At 33.5% G+C, this 23,659-nt stretch overlaps 1 protein-coding gene across 2 annotated transcripts; it reads left to right on the top strand.

Moving 5' to 3' along the window:
• Nucleotides 1–2,573: 2,573 nt before the first annotated feature.
• LOC148611960 (UPF0449 protein C19orf25 homolog) lies at nucleotides 2,574–22,497 on the top strand. 2 transcript variants are annotated; one of them, XR_015924290.1, is made up of 3 exons: nucleotides 2,575–2,814; nucleotides 6,257–8,379; nucleotides 18,480–22,497. XR_015924290.1 is itself a non-coding variant. In XM_088593006.1 (2 exons), exons 1-2 carry the CDS (start codon nucleotides 2,688–2,690, stop codon nucleotides 6,505–6,507), a joined length of 378 nt encoding a protein of 125 aa, XP_088449132.1. In that variant the 5' UTR covers nucleotides 2,574–2,687; the 3' UTR covers nucleotides 6,508–7,679. The 2 variants fall into 2 exon arrangements, 1 of the variants encoding a protein (XP_088449132.1); XM_088593006.1 differs by lacking the exon at nucleotides 18,480–22,497 and having other exon boundaries at nucleotides 2,574–2,814; nucleotides 6,257–7,679.
• The last annotated feature ends 1,162 nt before the right edge of the window (nucleotides 22,498–23,659 follow it).

Below are 23,659 nucleotides of genomic sequence, written 5' to 3'. Positions count from 1 at the left end.
AATCTTTGAACATGAGAAAAGTAGCTCTGAATTTAACCGAATAGGGGCATGTCAATATTTTTATCCATTGAGATATCACAAAATTATTTTAACCAATCAGAATACAGTATTTATCTCAAATTAATTTATTGATCGCTATTCTTAGTTGCTCTGTAACCCATCGCAATTTCTTTTTGTGGGTTATTGTCTTTTGTTTGGTATATTAGTGTCCATGCTTTTGGTGAGATTCACTACTGTTTTCATATTTCGTTTTTATTTTTCTGCTATTTCTTTAATGTCTTATAATGTTATCCCTGTTAGATTTACGAAAGTGTTTCATGCATTTTTATATCTGGCTTGCCAGGTATCTGTTGGTATTTGACAGTCAAATCTCTCCAACTATTATGGTTAATTTTGAATACTCATCTATTCTGTCAAGTGCTTCATTTAACTGTTCTAATGATGAGCCTGTGTCAGTGCTTGGTCGGTAGAAGCAACCAAGAATCAGTTTCCCTGATTTGTTATATTTTCTTCAGCCCAGACGCTTTCGCAATGTGTTTGGAGCTCTTTATTTCATTAGACATGATGTCTTTTGATATATTACTATCAGGACACCACCGTGACTTTGGCTTTGTCATTTGGTGATCTGTCTCGACTATATACAGTGTAATCTGGTATTGGAAAATAATCATATGGATTTGTTTCATTGTCTGGCCTAGTTTCTGTTCCGAGTATTAAATGTGGTTTTACAGAATATAATACTTCCTCTAATTCTGGCTTTTTTGTTTTTAATTGACTTAAAATGTATGTTCAGAACTCGTAGTGATATGTTTTTTCTGTGTCATTTTGCCTAATGTCAGGTTTTGCTTTTTAGGCTAGGAGGCTGCCTTTGGTTCACCAGGACTCATACATGTACATGAATGGTCACTAAGTGACATGTATTGATTTGATGTTTCTATAGTCGACATACAAAATATTGACGATGAAAAAATTCGCATCACACGCTGAATGCAGGCCCATGAGATATTCGATGAGTCCATGCATGCATACAATTCAGAATTTACTCATTGACAGTTAATATACGTGAAACCAAGTATTTCAGGAGTTGCAACATAGAGCTTTTAATTCTGTTTCCATGTTACAGCTTTTATGCATGACCGACAACGCCATCATCGTGTACGTGGACATGGATTCATCTTTCATTTGTATCTCCCGATATAAGGATAAGAGATGTATAAATAAACAATTATTTGTTGGTTGTATCAGGGGCGTAGCTGCCTACACGCAGTTGCGCACTTTCGGGAAATGTAACAAAAATAAAAACACACATTTTAAAGATGAAATAAAGGTTTTATGCAATGACTCACTGGGGGCCTTGAGCGATCCTCCCCCCCCCCCCAAGACCCCTCGCCGTAATTTTGCGTACAAATAAAACAGGCCTAGCTACGCCCCTGTGTATGTTTCTGTATTTTAGTTTATCAAGAAGCAATTCTCATATTGTTGTAATAGTTCTCTGTTGCCTGTTTTTGATCTTTGACACAGGTTTTGTCAGTACAACTATCTGATATCATAAATTATAAATTATCACACTGATAAAGAGAGTAATCTATGGCAAGCCAAAGTGGACAAAAATCAATATTTTGTAATATTAGAAAATGAATATCTAATATTACAAAACCATTTTTTTTTAATATTAGAAAAGATTTTTTAATATTAGAAATTCATTTTGTAATATTAAAAAATCATTTTCTAATATTACAAATTCCTGATTTAGTAATATTATAAAACATCAGACATTTTGTAATATTACAAACTGAATATGTAATATTAGAAAATGAATTTGTAATATTAGAAAATCACTTTGCAATATTGCAAAATCAGTCACATTTTTAATATTACAAAATGATTTTCTAATATAAAAAATCGTAATTGAATAAAAGAAGTCCATTTTCTAATATTAGAAAATCAATTTCTAATATTAAAAAATCGTTTTTTGATATTAGAAATTCAATCGATTTTTTAATATTAAAAAAGAGTTTTGTAATATTAGAAATGTAATTTGTAATATTAAAAAATGAATTTGTAATCTTAAAAACCATGTTTTAATGTTAGAAAATACTTATTTTTTTTGTCCACTTTGGCTTGCCATAGTAATCAACAGATGTTATGTGTAGTGCAACTTCATCTTTGTAGTGAGTTTTTAATCTGCAATGTGTGTACGCGACTGGTTGTGTAAATGCAATTATACCTATGAAATTTCTTGTTGTCTTGGTGTGATGAAAATTATTTAAAATGAAATGACATCAGTTATTCCTTAAGCAAACACAAAAAATGCCCCCAAAAAATATGAAGGAAAAGTAGTTATAAACCCCGTCGTCTGCTGTTAAATGTGTAGATCAAAACTTGCTTTCACGAGGTTGGTTTATAGGTTACTCAAAAACACTTTTGCAATGAATCGGGGATATAAAAAAAATCAAGCCAACTGACGGCTATTTGGGACCATCCCCGCTTTTTTGCTGGGTCCGCCACTGAATGGTTGATATTAGGTGACGAGTAAAACAATGACTCATGGACGAAGTGACCTATTTGGACAAAAAAGGCAGTTTCACTCCCCTGTCATTTTTTTCCCAGTTGTTTTTTGACAGGTACTCATATTTGTGGAAAATAAATAGATTTGCCGTAAATTTTATGTTAAAACGTGGCGGTGAATGATGCATAAAACAAAAGTCCTTCCAGAAAGACCAAAGCCACCGACTTTTGAAGAAATCATTGAAGATGTTGATCGGGCTCCAAGGGATGACGTGGTGTTTTCGTCATTCAGCGTTTCTAACTCAGGTATTTTGATTACCCTTCTTCTTATTTTAATTCATTTTGTTACCATCCTAAAAAAAATCAAACCATAAAATGTAATTATGATGTTTAATCGGAATCCATCTATCTCTCTATCTTTCTTTCTATCGTGTACAAGTTAAATCGGCATCTACTTTATGAAATATTTGATGTCATATATTTTAAATCAAATTTTCGTATTTTTAATAAAAAATTGATTTTTTAGACAAATAAATCATCTGAAATATGCACAAAAGAATAAAATGAAATATAATTAATCTTTAAGAGTAATCAAGGGAACCAAGGTTATAGCGGTAATCAAAAGAATGTAATCCAAGGACAAAGGCCAGACATGGAAAACAGACATACACAACAAAGAACATAAAGTAACTAAAATCATACATACAAAGTAACAAAAATAAATGAGCAACTCGGACTCCACTAAAAACTGGGAGCATGGACCAGGTGCACCGGTAGGGTAAGCGTCCTCTGCTTTTCTAGAAACACCTGCCGAGTTGCTCATGAAAAGTCAAGTCCGGGGTAGACAAATGAAGAAGGAAAACCATGTCCCGTTGAATAAATCAGTTTTCATGGTGCTGATGGATACACCATAACGATCCACGAGTTCATGATGACGACCATAAAACTTCTGTAGTGATGACTTCAATTTTGTAGCAACATAACCCTGTTCCAGAAGCCTATTTGTTAGAGTTCTAGCGCGATATAAAAAGTCTGTGTAGTTTCGGCAAGCTCTGGCATAGCGTATGAGTTGTGATATGAACACTCCATACGCAGGAGCCAAAGGGATGTTGCCACAGATGAAAGGAAAGTTGACAATTCTGAATAAAAAGTCATCACGTTTGTCATAAAGTTTGGTCAATAGTTTTCCTTTACCATCGATTTCCAAGTGTAGGTCAAGATATGAGGCTGACTTCACAGTGTATGTAGTATCCTTTATCTCAAGTTCTTTTGGGTAGATGCGATGTATCAAATCCCCGAAATTAGGATTGTTTAAAGATAATATGTCATCTATATAGCGGAAACTGAGATTGAAGGATCTAGCCAAACGACATTCTTTCTTTCTGATCAGATCAGCTATAAAGTCAGCCTCATAAGAGTGAAGGAATAGGTCAGCAAGTAAAGGACCGTTTGTTGAAAAACATGTCCACCACACTGGACAAATATATTGTCGATTAAAAATTCCAGCCTTTTGTAAACATCTTCCTCAGTATATTTGGAAGTAATTGATGTTTTGACGTAAGAAGAGCAGACAAACCCAGGGTAAAGTGTCCATTGGAATGGCAATGTCAAGAGAAGAATCAGTGCCAGTCATCTCTTAAGGGAGTGTGTCTTTATCTATGGGCCCACAGCAAAGTGAACAGTTTGGACTTGTGATGAATTGTGATGACTTATGATTATTGAAGTAATATGCCTTAAACAAATTTGTGCAATGTTTTTTTTTTGCCTTGTCTATAGTTTTTATGTTTATAGTGCTGTGTTTTGTATAATTCTTCTGTATCTATGGACTAACAGTGCAGTGAACATTATACTTCTTACAATGACTTGTGATCATGTCAAATTAATTTTACTTTTAAATGTTTATGACATTATTCCTGCTAAATTAGGTTTTATGGACTAAGTGGATTCAGAGAAGAAGATAAAAATATGACTTCCCAATTTCTTTAATTTTCAGTCATTTTTGCATATATTAACAAAATTGTTATAACATAGATTTGTACTTTTAATCAATCATATAAGAGCAATGAAAAACATGTGCTGATTTGACCAGGTGCAGAAGTGACTACATGTATATCTGGTGTCAATTTAAGCAGGTGTCGATTTGACCAGGTGCCAAAGTGACTAGAATTCTATCTATCTATCTTTCGATTTCATGTCGATCCATACCCTAGTGGATCTGTCCCCAGTAGATCTGTCCCTAAGTGGATCCGTCCCCAATCATAAACTTGATGCATTATGCATTAGGAATTCATACAATTAAACGATTAAATATAAATATTGAAAATAAATTATCTTATCCTTTTCTATATGTCTTTTCTTAAAGTTTACAAATTAAAAAATGAATAGATTGTAGTCCATAAAATATTTTTAGTATGAGTACAGTTTATAGTAATAACATGATTATTACATTACAAAATGAAAAGTAATTAGTCAATTTAAGTTTATTTTTTATCATTAAAGGTTAACTGTTATCCATTTACTTGGTTTTAATCAAATTTCATGTGCATGTGTAAATTAAACAGCCTGCCGCAAAACCATGTCTCTATCTATAAATAAATATAGAAAACCTTATATAGTTTTTTTTAATTTAAATACCTACCTTGAAAGTAATGATCGTAGTCATAATTAAAATTGGCTGTAAAAAAAGCAAGTTTGGGTTTATGACACTAAATTTTATGCACACAAATTTATACAATTTAATTATTAGAGGGAAGGATCAACTTGGGGACAGAAAAACCAGGGGACAGATCGACTTGGGCCAAAGAGATTCTGAATTATTTTCATTTCTCTGAGTGGATGATGGCAGTTTTTGTTGACAATAAATATTTTGGCTTAATTGTACACCTCCTAGAAGATAAATTGATTTTCTAGCCTCAATTCAGATACTTCATACAGTGAAATGGAAATAGTTAATCTTGCCCCAATGTGGTTGAAAAATCATTTTCTGAACCGCAAAATTTCAAACATACATGTACATATGTAATTATACGGATCCCACAAAATTTGTCAGCCCCTCAGAATTAAATGGTTGTCCCCTTAGTAAGAGAGAGTCAGCCTTTGCTAAGTATTCTGTATGTACAATGTACATTGCACAATTTTATAATACTAGAGGTGTACATTGCCCTTTATATGTTCTTTCTGATTTTCTTAATATCCGCCATGAAATAATTCAAGAATATTTAACATGTTGGTTTAAAATGAACTTCTTTCTTTCTCATAGGCAGATCCAAGAAGGCTCTTAATGCTAGTTTAATTGATGGTACAGAAAAAAACTGGAAATCATTGAAGCAGTTCCTCATTTCAAAATTTCTTGATCTGCAACTGTTGCTCTTTTTATGTTTATTGTTACATGTACATGGTTGTACACTTATATATGTTTTTATTCTATCCATTTCCAAATAGTTCCTGACTTTTTGAGTCTCATGTAACATCAGTAAGACTCACATGGACTGAAGCCAAAAACAATGTAGGGCATTTCCAGGATACAGTTATTAGTTTGATCTGTAACTGTCATAATCAATTCTTTACCACATATAACCAAATAATTTGTGTTATGTTTTATTGCATGGAGCACTTGGCAGGAAATGGGCAACTCATTTAAATGGTAAATAACACAAGATGTACATAGTACAATTATTACAAAAAGTGTTAATAGAAATTCAATATTTTATGTTTTTTATTGATTAAATCAATTTTTTTTTAATTCCAGGAGATTTTGAAAAGACAATTTCAATGGAAGAATCATACTTAGAGCCATCAGATATTGACAGTGAAACTCCACAACCACACGAGGAAGCTTATAGACAAGCTCTTAAGTTCCTCAAATTACAAACTAAATTAGAAAGTGCTCCTAAACAACTTGACCAACAATATAAAAAATTAGAAGAACTTGGTTCGGAAGTTTCTAAATCTATCAGAAGACTTAAAGAATCTTCAGAAGCACTGCAAGATAACACCTAAAGAAAAAGCATGCAGACTTAAAAAAATGAATGTTCAGATCAGAGTTGTGGTGCTGGATTAAAAAAAAAAATCATGTATATTAATAGAGATTATATTTTGAATATCTTTATCTTATGTAAATGTGCGGTAGAGGAAGAGACATGCATTGACTGATCACTGACATAGTTGTACACCACTCTGTGAGTGGTAACCCCATTTTTATACCCAACAACTCCTAAAAAGAATTTGTAAGAAACCTTAAGAAATTATAATGTATTGGCTACCACTCTCAGAGTGGTGTACCATTATGCTGGTGATCGATCACTCATGGTATGTCTCTTTCTGTACTGTACACTTGTTTTTGTAGTATGTGATTTTGTTCTACATCTGTTGTTATATACAAGTTATCATAAATGTGAATGTCTGATTCACAGTCAACTCACATGTAACAGCAATGGCAGATCTGGGGGGCCTTTGAGATAGAACCACTATTTTGTATGGAAATTTGGATTAATTTTGTACAAAATTTGAAGAAAGGTGAACAAAAACTGGTTAACGTAGAATCCCTTTTTTCTTTAACCCACCCTTTTCAATATCTCTAGATCTACCCCTGACTGAAGAGTTAAGACCCAGATTAGTTCATGGTACATGTATGCAAATTTCATTCCCAATAATTTTTATCCATTACAGTACTCTGAAAAATGAAAGTTGGTAATGGCAATAATGAAATTAATTATTTAGAAACAACTCTTTGATTTTTTCATAATTTAGTTTATTTATATGTGACAAGGAACTTTGAATATATTATCCAAGTCTTCCCCTTTTGATACAGAAAATTCCTGTTCTCTGTGACATCTTGACGAGTTTAACATTCCATCGGAACAAAAAACATGGGGCGGGGGGCATAAATTTACTCAGTGTTGCAAATATCATATGAGTTGTCTAGTTTCTACATGGATAGTTTCTTTACGACATCAACACAGCATGATTGATGCAAAGTTTTAAAGGCCAAATAAAGATTTGTTTTAAAATGTTCTTTTCCAAACTATTACTCAAATTGAAAATCCATTATCTTTAATTTTCTTTACCTCAACTTGGCCTTTCATCATCTTATTTTCATTGTGTTATTATGCTGATAAGCATGAAAATGGCCTCTGGTGCTATAGAACATATTAAATTTGGTGAATGAAATATATTGCCTTGAGAAACCCTGTCATTTTCAAGACACCCAAAAGTAAGAATAATTATTTCTCAATCTAATCAAAATTAGACCTATCAATTGTTTCATTCAGCAACTGCATGCAGGATTTAACAATACTCTTCTACTTTTTAAGTAGAAGTCTTTATAAAAATCAGACAGGAGGTGATTCATGCATGTCAAAACCCTCCCAAGTTCACTTCTATTTTTTGTTCAGAAACAGTTACTGGTCACTTAATCAGTCTTAGATTTTCATTTGGTTATTGCAATTTTTAGAAAAAAAATATGTAGATTGTGTGTGAAATTGGCTCATTGCAGGAGTTACTTTTGTTGATTTGGTTTGATATGGTTAATTTTAGTGGGAGATGAATGTATGATTTTCTCAAAAGTGCATATCTGAATACACAAAGAACTATTGTTAAGTCAAAATATAGCATATGTTAACTGAACAATCATGGTTTTTCAGTGGGTGTTTCTAAACCGTGAATCACCTCTACCATAGACACTGTCTGATTTTCAGATGGACTGGTACCTAATTAGATTGAATTGTTTCTTCCGGAAGTAATTTAATAGCAATCATGTGCATCAAGTATTATATGTGAATGATAATTTCCTTATTGTCTTCTACATTTGTTTTAAATCATATTTTGGCATGTGATGAAATGATAGCTCATGGCTGGGGCCCAGAATTTCAGGTAAGCAGGTAATAAATAGAATTAAAGGCTGGAGAAAGCCTGACAAGATATTTTTTTGTGTGGGGGGGGGGGTAAAATTTGATAAAAATTTCTTGAAAAAATTGTTTGCTTTTTGTATCCCAGGTTTGTGCCTGCAAGGACATCATCACAGAATCTTCTGAAGGCCTTCTAAACTTCATTGCATTTATGTTGTACAAAAACTTCTTATAGGTACAATGGTTTCCAGAAATAGTCACTTTTTCGATTTTATGCAACTTTCAATATCAAACAGTACAAAAAAATGCACCCATGAAAACACATATAAAACTGTATACTTTAACTGTCCTTACACAAGAAAATATTGTGATATTTTGCTCCCACAATCAAATGTGCAGCCCGACTAATATATCAAATATGCAGCCCAACTGGTATATAACTAGTCCGGCTGCACATTTGATAGTGGGAGCAAGCCCCTGTGTTTTGGTTTAAGAGAAAAATTGGTAATCTTGGTATTTATCTAGAAAGTAGAAATTTATAATGTCAAGGGGGCATTTCATTAATATTCGTAAGTGCTGTAGAACACAGAATTTAAAAACAAGATTTCAATCTCCAAGGTCAAAATTCTTTTTAAAGGCCAAGTTTTCTCTTGACCATGACATTTATTTTCTCCACGAACTATATTTTCTACGTGTTTGTAAGTGTATTCTGAAAGTGGTGGATCCAGGGGGGTGCAGGAGGTTGGTACCCCTCTTTTTATTGGAAAATTTGTCATTTTCATGTGTAAAATTGACAAAAAAAATGGCAAATAATGTCCTAGCACCCCGTTTTTCTGAGGAACCCTGGCTGGCACCCTCCTTTTTAAAGTGTCTGGATCCGCCTCTGGTCTGTCTTAGTCTTTACCGCTTGATAAATGGGTATAAAATATCACTGATGAACAAAAGTTAAAATTCTGCATCTGCTCCTCCCAGTTTTTAGGTCATCATTTACTTTAGTTACTATTTGCGTATTATTTTGGTTAATTTCTGTTTTTTGTTGAGTGTGTCTGTTTTCTCTGTTTAGTCATTGTCTTTGGATTATATGCTTGTGATTTCGACTCGAATCTTGTTTCCATTGATTACTCCTTCAAAAGTGACCCAAAATGTTTGGAAGTTAAAACACATCACCATTTTATGAATTATAAATACTGCAGTTAAGTTCAGTTATATTGCCAAAAATATTTTTTCTTCAATACTACTAAAGGGATTATTAACGTCCTTGACTACCCCTTCGGTTCTCGCACGGGCGGTTTTCCTCAGTGATGATGTTTGGGGTTTTTACGGTCTTGACTATCCTTACGCATCTCGCACGACCGCCCCTTACGAGGATTCTGTTATTAATGCCAGTATGATACTCTCCGAAAAGTTGCATGTCCGTTCGTCCGTCCCTTGACAGTTTCAAGATAATAACTTTCAAGATGCAAATAACCCTAATTTTTTTTGATCAATTGGAGTTATCTTTCTTTGAGTATTACAAATATATAGAAGTTCTATGGAGTCGAGACAAACTTTGGATTTCATTCTCAGTGGATAAATGAATAAAACAAGAACAAGAAGACAGCGAGGTCTTTAATTTTGAATCGTATGAAAGTTTTAAGTAGGTCAATGAGTGTCAATGCTACATCAGTTTTCAAAGACCCTGATGTAGCAAAAACATTGTCTATTATACGTGACAAATATGTTGTTGTACAAGCAGACAAAGCCCAAATCAACATTGTTTTTGTCTGCAAAACTTATTACATCTAATGTTTATTACCAGAGGTAGACGTAGAAAATAAGACCTAAACTGCTACCACACTCTTCAAAGAAGAGACTATACTAGAAAACCATAAATCGGTGCTATATTATTTTAATCTATCTACCATAGATGATGATTGTCATCTACCGTCTATGTACTGGATTCCTTAACTCAACAAGAATCCATACAAACAACGTTTCATAGCTGGATCTGCAAAATGTACCACCAAACCTCTTTTGAAACTTTTAACTTCTATACTCACAACTGTCAAAGACGGTCTCCAGTCCTACCACAACACTTGTTACTCTCGTAGTGGTATTGACTCAATGTGCATCCTGAAAAAATCGAAAGATCCTCTGAAAACCTTCAATTCAAGTTTATTTTCAGGATACAATAGCATTAAAGTCTATGATTTTTCAGCAACTCTTTATGCTCCTATTCCCCATATTCATTTAAAATCCCAACTCAAAACATTTTAAATCGTTGTTTCTCCAAAAAAGACGATATCAAATACCTAGATACAAATATGTAGTTCTTGGTGGAGATTCCTCATACTTTGTAAAATACACATTCCAAATCACATTCCAAATATACCGAAGATTTTCAAAATGCTGAAATTTTTTATCGACAAGATATTTGTCAAGTGTGGTGGATGCATTTTTAAACAAACGGTCGGCATTCCAGTGGGAACAAATTGTGCTCCTCTACTTGTTGACCAATTTCTTCGCTCTTACGAGGCTGAATTCATAGCTGATACCCATACTTATGCCAGAGCTTGCCGCAACAATAAGGCCTCTGGAATAGGGTAAGCTGCTACAAGATTGAAGTCATCACTACAGAAGTTTTATGGTCGTTATCATGAACTCGTGGCTCGTTACGGTGTATCCACATACACCATGAAAACTGATTTGCTCAACGTGTCATAGTTTTCCTTTCGTCTTTTATTGCAAGCCAAAGTGGACAAAAATGAGTATTTTCTAACATTAAAAAACGATTTTTTAATATTACAAATTCATTTTCTAATATTACAAATTAGATTTCTTATATCACAAAAGACTTTTTTATTATTAAAAAAAATCATTTTTTAATATTAAAAATTCAATTAAATTTCTAACATTAAAATTTTTTTTTTTAATATTAGAAAATAAATTCGTTGTATTCAATTACGATTTTTATATTAGAAAATCATTTTGTAATATTAAAAATGTGACTGATTGTGCAATATTGCAATGTGATTTTCTAATATTACAAAATGTGTGATGTTTTATAATATTACTAAATCAGGAATTTGTAATATTAGAAAATGAATTTTTAATATTACAAAATGAATTTCTAACATTACAAAATGAATTTCTAATATTAAAAAATCTTTACTAATTTTAAAAAATTATTTTGTAATATTAAAAATTCATTTTCTAATATTACAAAATATTGATTTTTGTCCACTTTGGCTCGCCATAGCATATGGCATCCTCACATATTTCCCAGGGTTTTTTGAGTCCATCCTAGCTCCCTCAAATCCCTGACATCACTCATTCATATTTAGCGGGTATCGTCCAGCGCCATCTAGTGACAAACTCCAAAGCAGATCCAGTTCCGAACCGTTGGCGTTCCTCCTGGAATGGCAAAAGTAGTGCCGGCGTGGAAGAGACCAACGCTCCGGAGTTCGATCTAGTGAGTTACTTCAATTTAACCCGGATCCAAAATCCAATCAAATCACTCGTAATAGAAACTCTTCGATATAACTTACAAAGTGGCTACACATAATGTCATTTTCTTTAGTAAAGACTCTAAACAGAATCTACAGTTATCATTTTGGCTCATATTGCATTATTTGTGAAATCATACAACTTTCAGTTACTATATCGGAGCGTCCATTACCTCGTATTATTGTTTACCTTTCCACAGACATTTTATGTTAAATCGATTTTGATCGGTGCTTCTCACCCGGAGAAACAACCAATCAGAATTGGCTGGACGATACCCGCTTAATAGGGTATGTAAGTCTCCCAGTTTCATTTTCTTTACTGGAATTTCCGATGTAGGACGTATTGAAAACCGAAGACCGATTTGTATATTATTGTTTACTTCTGGGTACTCGAAACTCTGTATAACAATGCAAAATCTTCTAGTTTATGTTTTTTTTCTTACTACATTTATTATGTAGAAATATTTATTTGTCATTTTTATCGGGATTTTTTACACAGAAAGATGTTTGCCCTTAACACTGAACTCAAAGCTCTCTAAATGACAAATCTCCATGCTTTTGAATGGTAGACTAGGACCCATTCTCGTGAAATCACGGGGTCACATGACGAGACTAACATACCCTATATGAATGAGTGATGTCAGGGGTTTGAGGGAGCGAGGGTGGACTCAAAACCCTGACTTGGGAGGATGAGCATATGGGTGATGATGAATTATAGCACTGTCTATTAATATTGCAATGATACCCCTCTTGAAACGTGTAACGTTCCCAATCCCACGCACATGAAACACAAAACACGATCCCACGAAACACGCACACGAAGCGCACGATACACGAAAGCCTCACAAAAACACGTTGCACGAAGCACGATAATGAAATGATCGTGCCCGCCGGAAATATTCTTCTCATGAGTAATTGGTATATTTCGAAATTTAACTTGCAAAACGAAACTAATAATAATTCATGATGCAATGTATATGTTCGTCGTATTTTGTTGATTGCTAACATCCTACATGTAATTTTACATTAATGTGTATTATTATGACAAGCTAAAGTGTAAAAAAATGAGCATTTTCCAATATTAAAAAATGATTTTTTTAATATTAAAAATTCATTTTCTAATATTACAAATTGGATTTCTTATATCACAAAACACTTTTTTAATATTACAAAATCATTTTTTAAATATTAAAAATTCAATTGAATTTCTAATATTAAAAAACTATTTTTGAAAGTTAAAAATTGATTTTCTAATATTAGAAAATGAATTTGTAATATTAGAAAATAAGTGTTTTTCTAATATTATAAAATGATCTTTTTTAATATTACAAATTCATTTTCTTATATTACAAATTAGATTTCTTTTATTACAAAAAAACTTTTTTAATATTAAAAATTCAATTGAATTTCTAACATTAAAACGATTTTTTATATAAGAAATTGATTTTCTAATATTAGAAAATGGATTTGTCGTATTCAGTTACGATTTTTTAATATTAGAAAATCATTTTGTAATATTGAAAAATGTGACTGATTTTCTAATATTACAAATATATTTTCGAATATAACAAATTCATTTTCTAATATTACAAAATTTGTGATATTTTATAATATTACTGAATCAGGAATTTATAATATTAGAAAATGAATTTTTAATATTAGAAAATGATTTTTAATATTACAAATTGAATTTCTAATATCAAAAAATCTTTTCTAATATTAAAAAAATGAATTTCTAATATTACAAAATATTGATTTTTGTCCACTTTGGCTAGCCATATATTATGCTTTAATAAACACATTCCATATACACAATATCTAAATGTCTATAAATATTTTTAAATGAAATCAGTTAATTTTCGGTATACATCGTACATTGCGGAAACATTGTCATTAGTCTCTGAGTATGAAAATACTGAAATTTCATAAAATTGGGGCAAAATATACTCAATTTTTAGATAATAGAGTGTTTTTGACTGATGCAATACCATCAAATTGCTCTGAATACGAAAAGAAAGTAATTTTCATATGAAAAATGTACATATTTGTTGTATATGGATAGTAGGGAACACATTTTCTTTGTTCCAGGAGAACAAAAATACAAAAATTTCATAAAGTATTTGTAAAAAGCGCTCTTTTTTAAAAATAATTTTGTATATATGAAGTTATATAGCTATTTTAACTAATGGGATACCATCTTATTTGTCTAAAAAAGAAAATGTTGCATTGTTGATATGAAAAGTGGCAATTTTTATTATACATGGTACATTGCGCAAACATTTTGACTGGACTGGAAGTATGAAAAAATTGAAATTTCATAAAATTGGGGTAAAATATACTCAAATTTAAGAAAAAAGAGTATTTCTTGCTTATGCGATACCGTCTTATTGCTCTAAATATGAAAAGAAGGTAATTTCTATGTAAAAAAAAGTCCAGATTTGTTGTATATAGATCATTGTGAACATATTTTCCTTGTTCTATGCGAACAAAAATACCAAAATTTCATAAAGCATTGATAAAAAGTACTCTATATTAAAATAATTTAGCTATTTTAACTAATATGATACGATCTTATTTGTCTAAAAAAGAAAATGTTGCCGCTAGGATAAAAAATTTTAAAGAAAAGCAGAAAGTAGATCTGAAGATTTTTCATTGTGATGCAGCGTTTCGATTTCCCGGAAGTAAACACTGAAATCCAGATCGGTCTTTGAATTTCATCGGAAATTCCAGAAGGGAAACTGAAACTAGAACAAGACCTACAAACCCTATAAGCCGGCAACAGGGATTGCAAGTCTCGTTCTAGTTTCAGTTTCCCTTGCGGAATTTCCGGTGTAGAACGTATTGAAATCCGAAGACCGATATGCATTTTAGTGTGTACTTCCGGGAAATTCAAACGCTGCTTCACAATGCAAAATCTTCTATTTTATGCTATTCTAAACATTTTTATCTCTTAGAACTTGATAATTGTAATTTTTAAACAGTATTTTTACCCAAAAATAATGATACTTCGCTTTTAATATTGAACTCAATGCTATGTTAATGACGAATCTCCATACATTTGAATGGTAGACTAGGACCCATTCTTACGAAACCACGGAGTCACGTGACGAGACTTACATACCCTACTACTGTACAGGTCCGTTCCACTCAAGGGAACTTTATATGACTGGAACTACCTTTTATATAATCCATTATTCTACATCCGAGACTTATAGTTTTTATGAGTACAAATCGTTAAAACTTTATACGTCTGGCCACATACCTTCCATGAGGTTCTATATATTTTTTTCACTGACTTTTTTTTGGCTGTAGCTGGGACCATGTCATCAGTTGGGATATACATAGGGGACCACTCAAATCGTTCGGAACACTCCACACGTTGACGTACCCCCAAACAGAGTTGGAAACGCTCTCGGACCCACGTGAGGTCTGGGAGTAGGCCAGAGCGTCAACACAGCAGCCCAACCGCTAGTAGGACATACTCTGACTGAGTTCTTCGGTCAGGTATCCCGATGGCCGGGCTCCGCTACCTTCTACAACTAACCGGCATTACTAACAGAATGCCCGTAAGGGGCGGTCGTGCGAGATCCTTAAGGATAGTCAAGACCGTAAAAAAACCCAATCTTCATCATCATTTGGAAGATAACGCAAGTGAAATGCAATCATGTGGCGCAAATGAAACCATGAATTCTTTTTTTAGAAATATTACGCGCCCGTCAATGGATAATAAATGCAACACAATACGTCCCATAATACGTTTTATTATTTGTTCATTGTTCCGTGTATGAGTATTGAATAAAGGTAATATATGGATCGTTGAAATCCATATAATTATTGCTACAGCTTGCTATATCATTTCGTCTCATATTTAAGTGTGATGCGTACATGTAGGTAAGTACCAATTTAACTATCTCCGGGGTTTACATTTAGGGTCATCGGCAAATAGGTTAGCAGTAGAGGTATTAAACACAGTCGTGCGTATCATTAACATACAACAAGAATAGAATTTGTCCCATTGGCAAGATAGAACCCTACGGTACTCCACTAGACTAGGTTTATTTACTCCAATGGGATGAGCGAGCACCTGATAAACAACATTCTACGGCGGTTGCTTAGAATGATACGATCCATCTCAAAATATTGCCACAAATGCCATCATCTTCGATCCATGATGAGGGACGGTATATCAAAAGCTTTGGCAAAGTTGAGACGAATACAATCAGTACCCAGTCTATTATCAGATGATTCGGTTCAGCTACGAGTTGCATGATATAAGAAATGAAACTTCGGTAACCATGCTGGTGACAACATGAAATTCTATATCTTACAATGTGTGAGGTTGTAGCGTCTTGAATATTTCCCTGACTGGTCTGCAATTTGACAAATTAGTTCTAGGGGACTCCTTAGATAAAGGGTCACAATAGTATCACGCCAGTCCTGAGGAACTATGGACTTCACCGAGAAATTTATTCGTATGAATTATTTTATATTTATATAAAAAAATTGTTCGGAAGTAAATTTTAACCTACGTGATAGTTTTTCTAAATATTACACAAACATATATTGTTTTTTTTTTTCATTCAAGCGATACAAACCGCCAGGTCAACCGAAACAAATATCGAGCTTACATTTTTTTAATCCCAACTCATTAAAGTATGGGCTATATTTCAGTAACCTTGTCCGTCAGTCCGTCCGTAAAACTTCTCTGTCACAGATTTCTCTGCTTCTATTGAAAGGAGCGCTAAGGTACATGTATATGATTTATCTTTTTTGTCCCCCATTCCAAGCTTAATCGTTTATCTACTTTACGTCTACCGGATGCATACAAATGTTTTAGGTGAAGCGTAGGGGAAATTTTCGGAACACATTTTTCAGCTCTTATGAGAGAGCATGGTTTAAATATTTGCGGTATTATTTTTTTGAATGATGACATTAACTCTTCGCTTATCTACTTCATGTTTTACCGTAAATGGTTGAGTGGAGGTATTATCTGCGTGTAACATCTCGTTAAATCCTATTCAACTTCCCGGATTCAAAATGTGTGGTGTAAATAAAGGTGTTTGTAAACTTCCCGTTGGAATATCTATATGCCGTAAATACTATAGAAACAAGTGATTCTTTATCTTCGAAAATAAAAAAAAAACATTCTTTATAGTGAAAACAATTTGCAAAACAAAACACGACACAGTCGTCAGTTATGAATCATTGCTCTTCTCGTAACACATCGATACGTTCAGAGTCTGTCTTTATGTCATGACAGAAAATGGCGCAGCCTACACGCATGTGCATAGTCGTAGAGAAAATTGGAGAAATGGGTTAAATCTAGGAAACAAAACAGTAAAGAAAAATGAGACAGCCACATAGCGGCAAATATCCGATAAAAAGAATGAGGGTACTGTTGTTCTATTCAATGCATTATATTTATGTACGGTTTATAGTCACAAATAGCAATTTTGCTGAACAAATGAAATGATATTCAAAATATGGATCCTGTTCAAATATTGTTCACAGTGCTGTTCCTTCATTTTATACCGGAAAGGATTTTGTTTTATAATTACGGCTGGGGACAAGTTACTTACAATAATCCATACTTTTAAGTATATTACAAGTATGGCATTGTTTACACAGTCCAAATAGACACATTCCTCGTTTAATTTAGATTCACAACACAGAAAGCTCGATACTATAAACAAAGGTATGTGAATAGTACTTTTATTATGTGATGTTATTAAAAAGAGTTTTTTGCCTCGGTAAGAGAGTTACGGGACGGAATCCATCCATTTTACGCTGATGGAATTTTAAAGACTTTTTAAACCTTTTGGCCTTTTGGTAGATGTACGTCGCTACTAAGACCATAATTCTAATATGGCGTACTTCGAAGTTCTTTAGACCACAGCCATGGTGAAAAAGTGATAAACACATGACAAAAATTTCGTGCAACTCATACGCTAGGGCTGTTCAAAAATATGAAAAAACTAGTCCTATTAGAATCGAAATAAATCACGAAAACTCCATTTTATTATTGTTTTACCACGGGCTGGCCATTTATGTCGTTATTTAAGTCCTCGCTATTGCTCGGGGTAAAACAGTGCCACGTAAATGGCCCTCCCGTGGTAAAACAATGGAGTTTCCGTAATTTTTTCTTAAGTAGACACTTGTCATGTTCTATTTCAAGCTTAAGCCACGAACAGGTCTGACGTTCAGAAGTCATTCTAACCTTATTAACTTGTCTATTTACAGAACTTATCAAATATTTCAAGGTAATGAATTTATTGCCGTGTTTTACTAGACTACTTAAAGGGAATTCTCGACGATGAATGGCCAGTGGGTAATAAGTTTCAAAGAGGAGCACGAATGTGTGCCAGGAGCTTGGTCGATTCTGAGATACCCCAAGTTTTTTTCTGCCTTGCCAAGAATCTACTCCTACACCATAAGATGTTGGAATTCCATTATTCCATACTTTAAGATGCCAATCATGGACTGTGTGAAAAGAAGTTTCGGGTAGAGGATGAGTTAGTAATATGAAATAAGACTTTTTATATATTTTATTCGTTTACTGTACTTATCTAAATGTATTTTTACACACGTATTTTACGACTTCAGTTATAGGCATCATTTTAAACTTCTATCACTATTTCAGGTACGCACAATATCTTACTTTATTCCGTTTCGTCATAGAGTAACTTGAGTGACTGCCATAATAAATAAAAATGAAGAGAAGTATTCATCTAGAAAGGACGCTGGTTTCGGACAAAGCACGTGACAATTCGGGGCGTGTAAAGATTACAGCCTGTTTGTGTGTTGTTATGATGGCGCTATACTTCCTGATATATTGTAAACTGACATATAGGACCATGGTCATTTCATACCTTTTAACAGTAATCAACGGGCACATGAAAAACTTCAGAACGAACTTGGAAAGTTATAATTCATCATTGAATGTTAATGGACGAGAAAATACTACAGACTTTTTAAAGCAATTCAGAATTATGAGAGAAAATGGGAGTAAACTGAGATACTTGATAGCATCTAAAGTCAAGAGAGGATTCCGCTAGACATATTCCATCAAGCTAGCCAAATCAGCAGTACCCGCTAATTTTGGCATTAATCGTTTTCAAAAAAGAGATGCGGTATATACTTCGTGGGTTATTGTCTTTAATGCTAAAATTACAAAATATGCATTGTACAGCCAACCCAAACGTAAAGGTTTGGGTAATCATGTGGGATTTTAAGAAACTTGGGGTCACAAGCATGACAATAGATGTATTGAATGACCAGGTATCAGTGCTTAGGAGTTTCCAAGGTTACTATGTAATTGTGAGTAATATTCAATCACTGGAAAGTCGAATGCCTCCAACAGGGGCGGATCCAGGATTTTAGATTAAGGGGCGCACAATTGAAATTTCGCGGAGCGGAGCAACATCTTTTGAGGTTAAATTTTTGAAATATTATCCTAGAGTGGGTGCAATATCTTTTTGTGTTAAATTAGCAAGTGTCAACCTAAAACCGCCTAAATCTACACCCGACAACCCATGCTGTGCAAATGTTAGAGGGGGCGCACGCCCGCCACGCCCTCGCCTGAATCCGCCCCTGTCCAATATCTGAATAAATGAATAGAACAATTAGATTTAATGGTAAACAATTAAAGCTTTCGCAAACCTCAAACATTTGTTTTATTTTTTATTAATTGATCAGGATCCTACTGTGAATATCCTAGGAGGGTCCAGTTCCCCCTTTTCAGAATTGACATAACAGCTTATCTATTGCAATAGTTTTTTTTTAATTTGGTGGTTTACGGATCCGCCGACCCGATTTTTCCAGCTTGGAGAAAAAAAATGAAATGGGAATTTCAGTTTTCCAATATTATTTTTACTGCCACTGACTTTCAAAAACAAAATAATAAAATAAAATTAAAATGGCAAGTGCAAAATTGTAACATCTACTTTTTAGTAGGTAAGTGAGAAGATCGAAAGAAAATGGCAGCATAAATTTCACCACTTCAATAAAATAATGTTTAATGTTCACTGGCTAGAGATAATAAAATCAAAATACCTTTAATTGATAAGAATGTAAACAGTACCTGTGTTACCTTTAATTGATAAGAATGTAAACAGTACCTGTGTTTGTTTTTATCAGGGGATATCATAGAGAAAGGGGAAGGAAACAGAGAAATATGCCGCAAGAAAATGGCGATTATTTCCTCTCGGAAAAGGTACCAGTATCGTATTGCATATCCCTGAGCAGGTGTACGAACATGGATGCTATAAAAATATAGTGCATTTTCTTTTTGCCTCTCTACAAACTAATATTTTGTCAAAAGATATGAACAATGACTTATAAAATAGAGCAAACATCACACTGTAAGATGAAGAACTTTTTTAAAAGAAAATCTAACATGATATCATAAAAATGTTCCACTGAAAAGGTTGGTTTGGTGAGTGCAAAACGAAAGTGAAAAAAGGGAAAATGGCTATTTATAGCTCGAGACTACTTTTCTGTCCGATCTTCGTGGACTCACCCTATTTTCTTTGAGGGAAGTTATTTTTTCACATGTCTTTAGAAATGCTACATAAGTGAAAGTTTTATTGAATCAATTTACATATTTTTTTTTTAAATCCTAAAAATATGCACTTCACTGTAGAAGTCTATGGGAAAATTAATACGATACTGAGACCAAAAGCTTTGGGTTCCTTAAAAATGCCCGATAAATATATAAAGTAACGCTGTGTTCTCGCTAACGAGATGTTCATTTCATTGGCTGTAAACTTAGCCGAAACGTAACGAATATTGTAATTAGCCACGTGCATAACAGCTTTGTTTTTTTAGGTTAAACCTCTAGATTTGGCATCCTTTATATAATAATTTACAAATAATATTCAAACCGTAGACATTTATTTGAAAATTTAAACAAAGCAAGTACATATATCCAGGGGGTCATTTTTTTCTGTAAGTGGAAAAGGGGGTTCAGTTTTTTTATAACTTCAAAGAGGGGGGGGTCATTTTTTTGCACATGGATTTCAAGGGGGTCCAAATTTGTAGTTAAGCAGAGCATTACACCAGTCAAATTAAAACATATTTTACCACCATTAACATTTTATTTCATTGTCACATGCATGATCTCTGGTAAAATCAAGTTCACACATCAACATAACCATCAGGACCTAAAACATTTAAGTTATTAAATCAAATTGGTCCGACTTATCTGCTGACGATTCAATTTCCTTACCAATATCTTGAATCTCAAGAGCTGTGTCTGATTCTGCTTGATTTTGATAAGACTATTCCAAAGTATCAAGTTTGGGTATTGAAGACTTTAATTTTTTATTGTAAGTATTCTTTAACATCTCAACTGTTTTTGCTTCAAAGAGTAGTGAAGGGAACTACGATTATAACGGTAATAAGAAGAATGTTATCCAGGGACAAAGGCCAGACATGGAAAACAGACGTACAAAGAACATGAAATTTGTTAAAATCAAATATACAAATTAACAAAAGCAAATGAGCAACTATGACTCCACTATAAACTTGGAGCATGGACCAGGTGCGCCAGTAGGGTAAGCGTCCTCTGCTTTTCTAGATACACCCACCGAGTTGCTCATAAAAGTCAAGTCCGGGGTAGACGAAAGAGGAAAAGAAAACCATGACACGTTGAACAATTCAGTTTTCATGGCGCAGATGGATACACCATAGCGATCCACGATTTCATGATGACGACCATAACATAAAACTTCTATAGGGATGACTTCAATCTTGTAGCAACACAACCCTGTTTCAGAAGTTTATTAGTTAGAATTCTAGCGCGATACAAAAACTCTGCGTAGTTTCGGCAAGCTCTGGCATAATGTAGGAGTTGTTACATGTATATGAAAACTCCATACGCATGTTTAATAGAGGGGGTATCACATTTAAAAAAAATGTTTTTAAGGGGGATAAGAAAATATCATGGGGGTCAAGAAAATTTGATATGATTTCAAAATGACCAGTTCCCCCCTCCCAGGTAAAAAATGACCAATTTCTATATCCATTTGAATCGTAATGGGAAAACGGGGGCTTTATAGTCAAATTTTGCGTCCTGGATCTTTTTATGTAATATTCAAACCAGAACCTTTTTTTCGCCTATTGCATCTTTGTATTTATATAAAATCATATATCATTGTCCTGCCTTTCTATTTCAAATGTGATCCTAGCCCCGACCCCACTCATAAAAATCAACATGGTTACTCGGATGCGTATTCTGGTGGGGGAGTGCGCCCCCCTAAAATTTGCAAAGCATGGGTTGTCATGGGTAGATTTAGTCGGTTTCAAGTTGAAACTTAAAATTTCTCGCTAATTTAACCACAAAAGATACCTACATTGCACCCACTCTATAATGTTTCAAAAATTTAACCTCAAAATTTGTGTCACCTCGCTCCGCTCGGCAGAATTTTTACTGTGCGCCCTGTCTAAAATCTTGGATCCATCAGTTACTCCTACAACGTAAGAGGTTGGAATTCCGTTCCTCTATACCCCAGGATGGCACCAAGTCAGAAAATAGCTTGCCAGACAACCTTTAGCATTGCTGGAGTACAACATGGTTTGCTACCTAAGCATTGTATTGTTTTTTTTTATATATATTTCTTTATTGCTTTTATGGAGAATATTAAAATAGTTTCAAAACAGGCAACTTGTTTTATGCTAGACGGTTAAAGCAAAATATGATGAAAGCTATTTACAGATTAGTGAACAGGGACGGCTCCAGACACTTTGAAGAGGGGTGCAAGCCAAAGTGATGGTGATGCTAACACATTATTTTCCATGTTTTGTCAATTTTACACATGAAAATGACTAATTTTCTGGTAAAAAGGAGGTGTGCCAACCCCCTCTGATCAATTAACAGGTATTACCAGCACAGTTGACTAATAATTATCATTCGATAAGATGTCCTATTAAACAGGTGCGTCATGAGCTTATGGTATGATTATCCTCACCTCAACATCTCTCTTAACTTGTGAACAAAAAAAAATCACAATTTACCAGTCTTGTAAAGTTTATACAAGGAAACCATGAATTCAGATCAATTCAATGTAAATTATAGGTGCAAGTCCATGGCACGATTATGATTAGCTCAAAATTCAACAATAAATTCTTCTTTTTAAAAATGTTTAATGTCTGTGAATGTTTATATTTTATTCTATATTCCCATGGAACTTGTTTTTTTTTCATTGATTGGTTGTGGTTTCAACGCATATTGCAATTATTTCTTGCATTTCAGGACAAGAATGTTTTACTGTATGAAATGATCCTGCTTTATACTACTCTACTATTATGACATTTTGAGGCGGTTTCATAGTGCTACCTCACAGAATCAACAGTTGCTTAGCCAAATAGTTGTTACACAAAATTACTTGTTCGAGAAGTAGTGAAAGACTTAGCACTCACTAGTCATAAGTAGAAAACTTAAATACATGTACCATTTATGTTTGCCAATGAGATAGTCATTCAAAAAAAAAAAGCAAGTAACGATTAAGCTTCTACAAGTGAAATCACCACATGGATATCAATAACGGGCAAACCACATACCATTCAGCAATCTTTAAAAAGGCCCAAAAACAAATATAGTAAAACTATTTACAAAAGACCATAATCAACCTAATCTACAGAAAACAATGAAGTAATTTTTTAGCTCAGTTGATAGAGTGACAGCTTGCAGTGCAAGGGATTCTAGGTTGTATTCCAGGATGGTACTGTCAAGAAGTATACATGGCTGTTATTGTAAACATGTATGAAAGTGACTTTTACTTTTGAAGCACAACACATTTAAACCTTGTACATTTGCATAAG

This window comes from Perna viridis, chromosome 7 (assembly GCF_037379345.1).
Source record: "Perna viridis isolate PV_CMFRI_1.1 ecotype Kerala chromosome 7, ASM3737934v1, whole genome shotgun sequence".
NCBI classification, from domain to species: Eukaryota; Metazoa; Mollusca; class Bivalvia; order Mytilida; family Mytilidae; genus Perna; species Perna viridis.
This window is presented reverse-complemented; position numbering and strand designations above follow the sequence as displayed.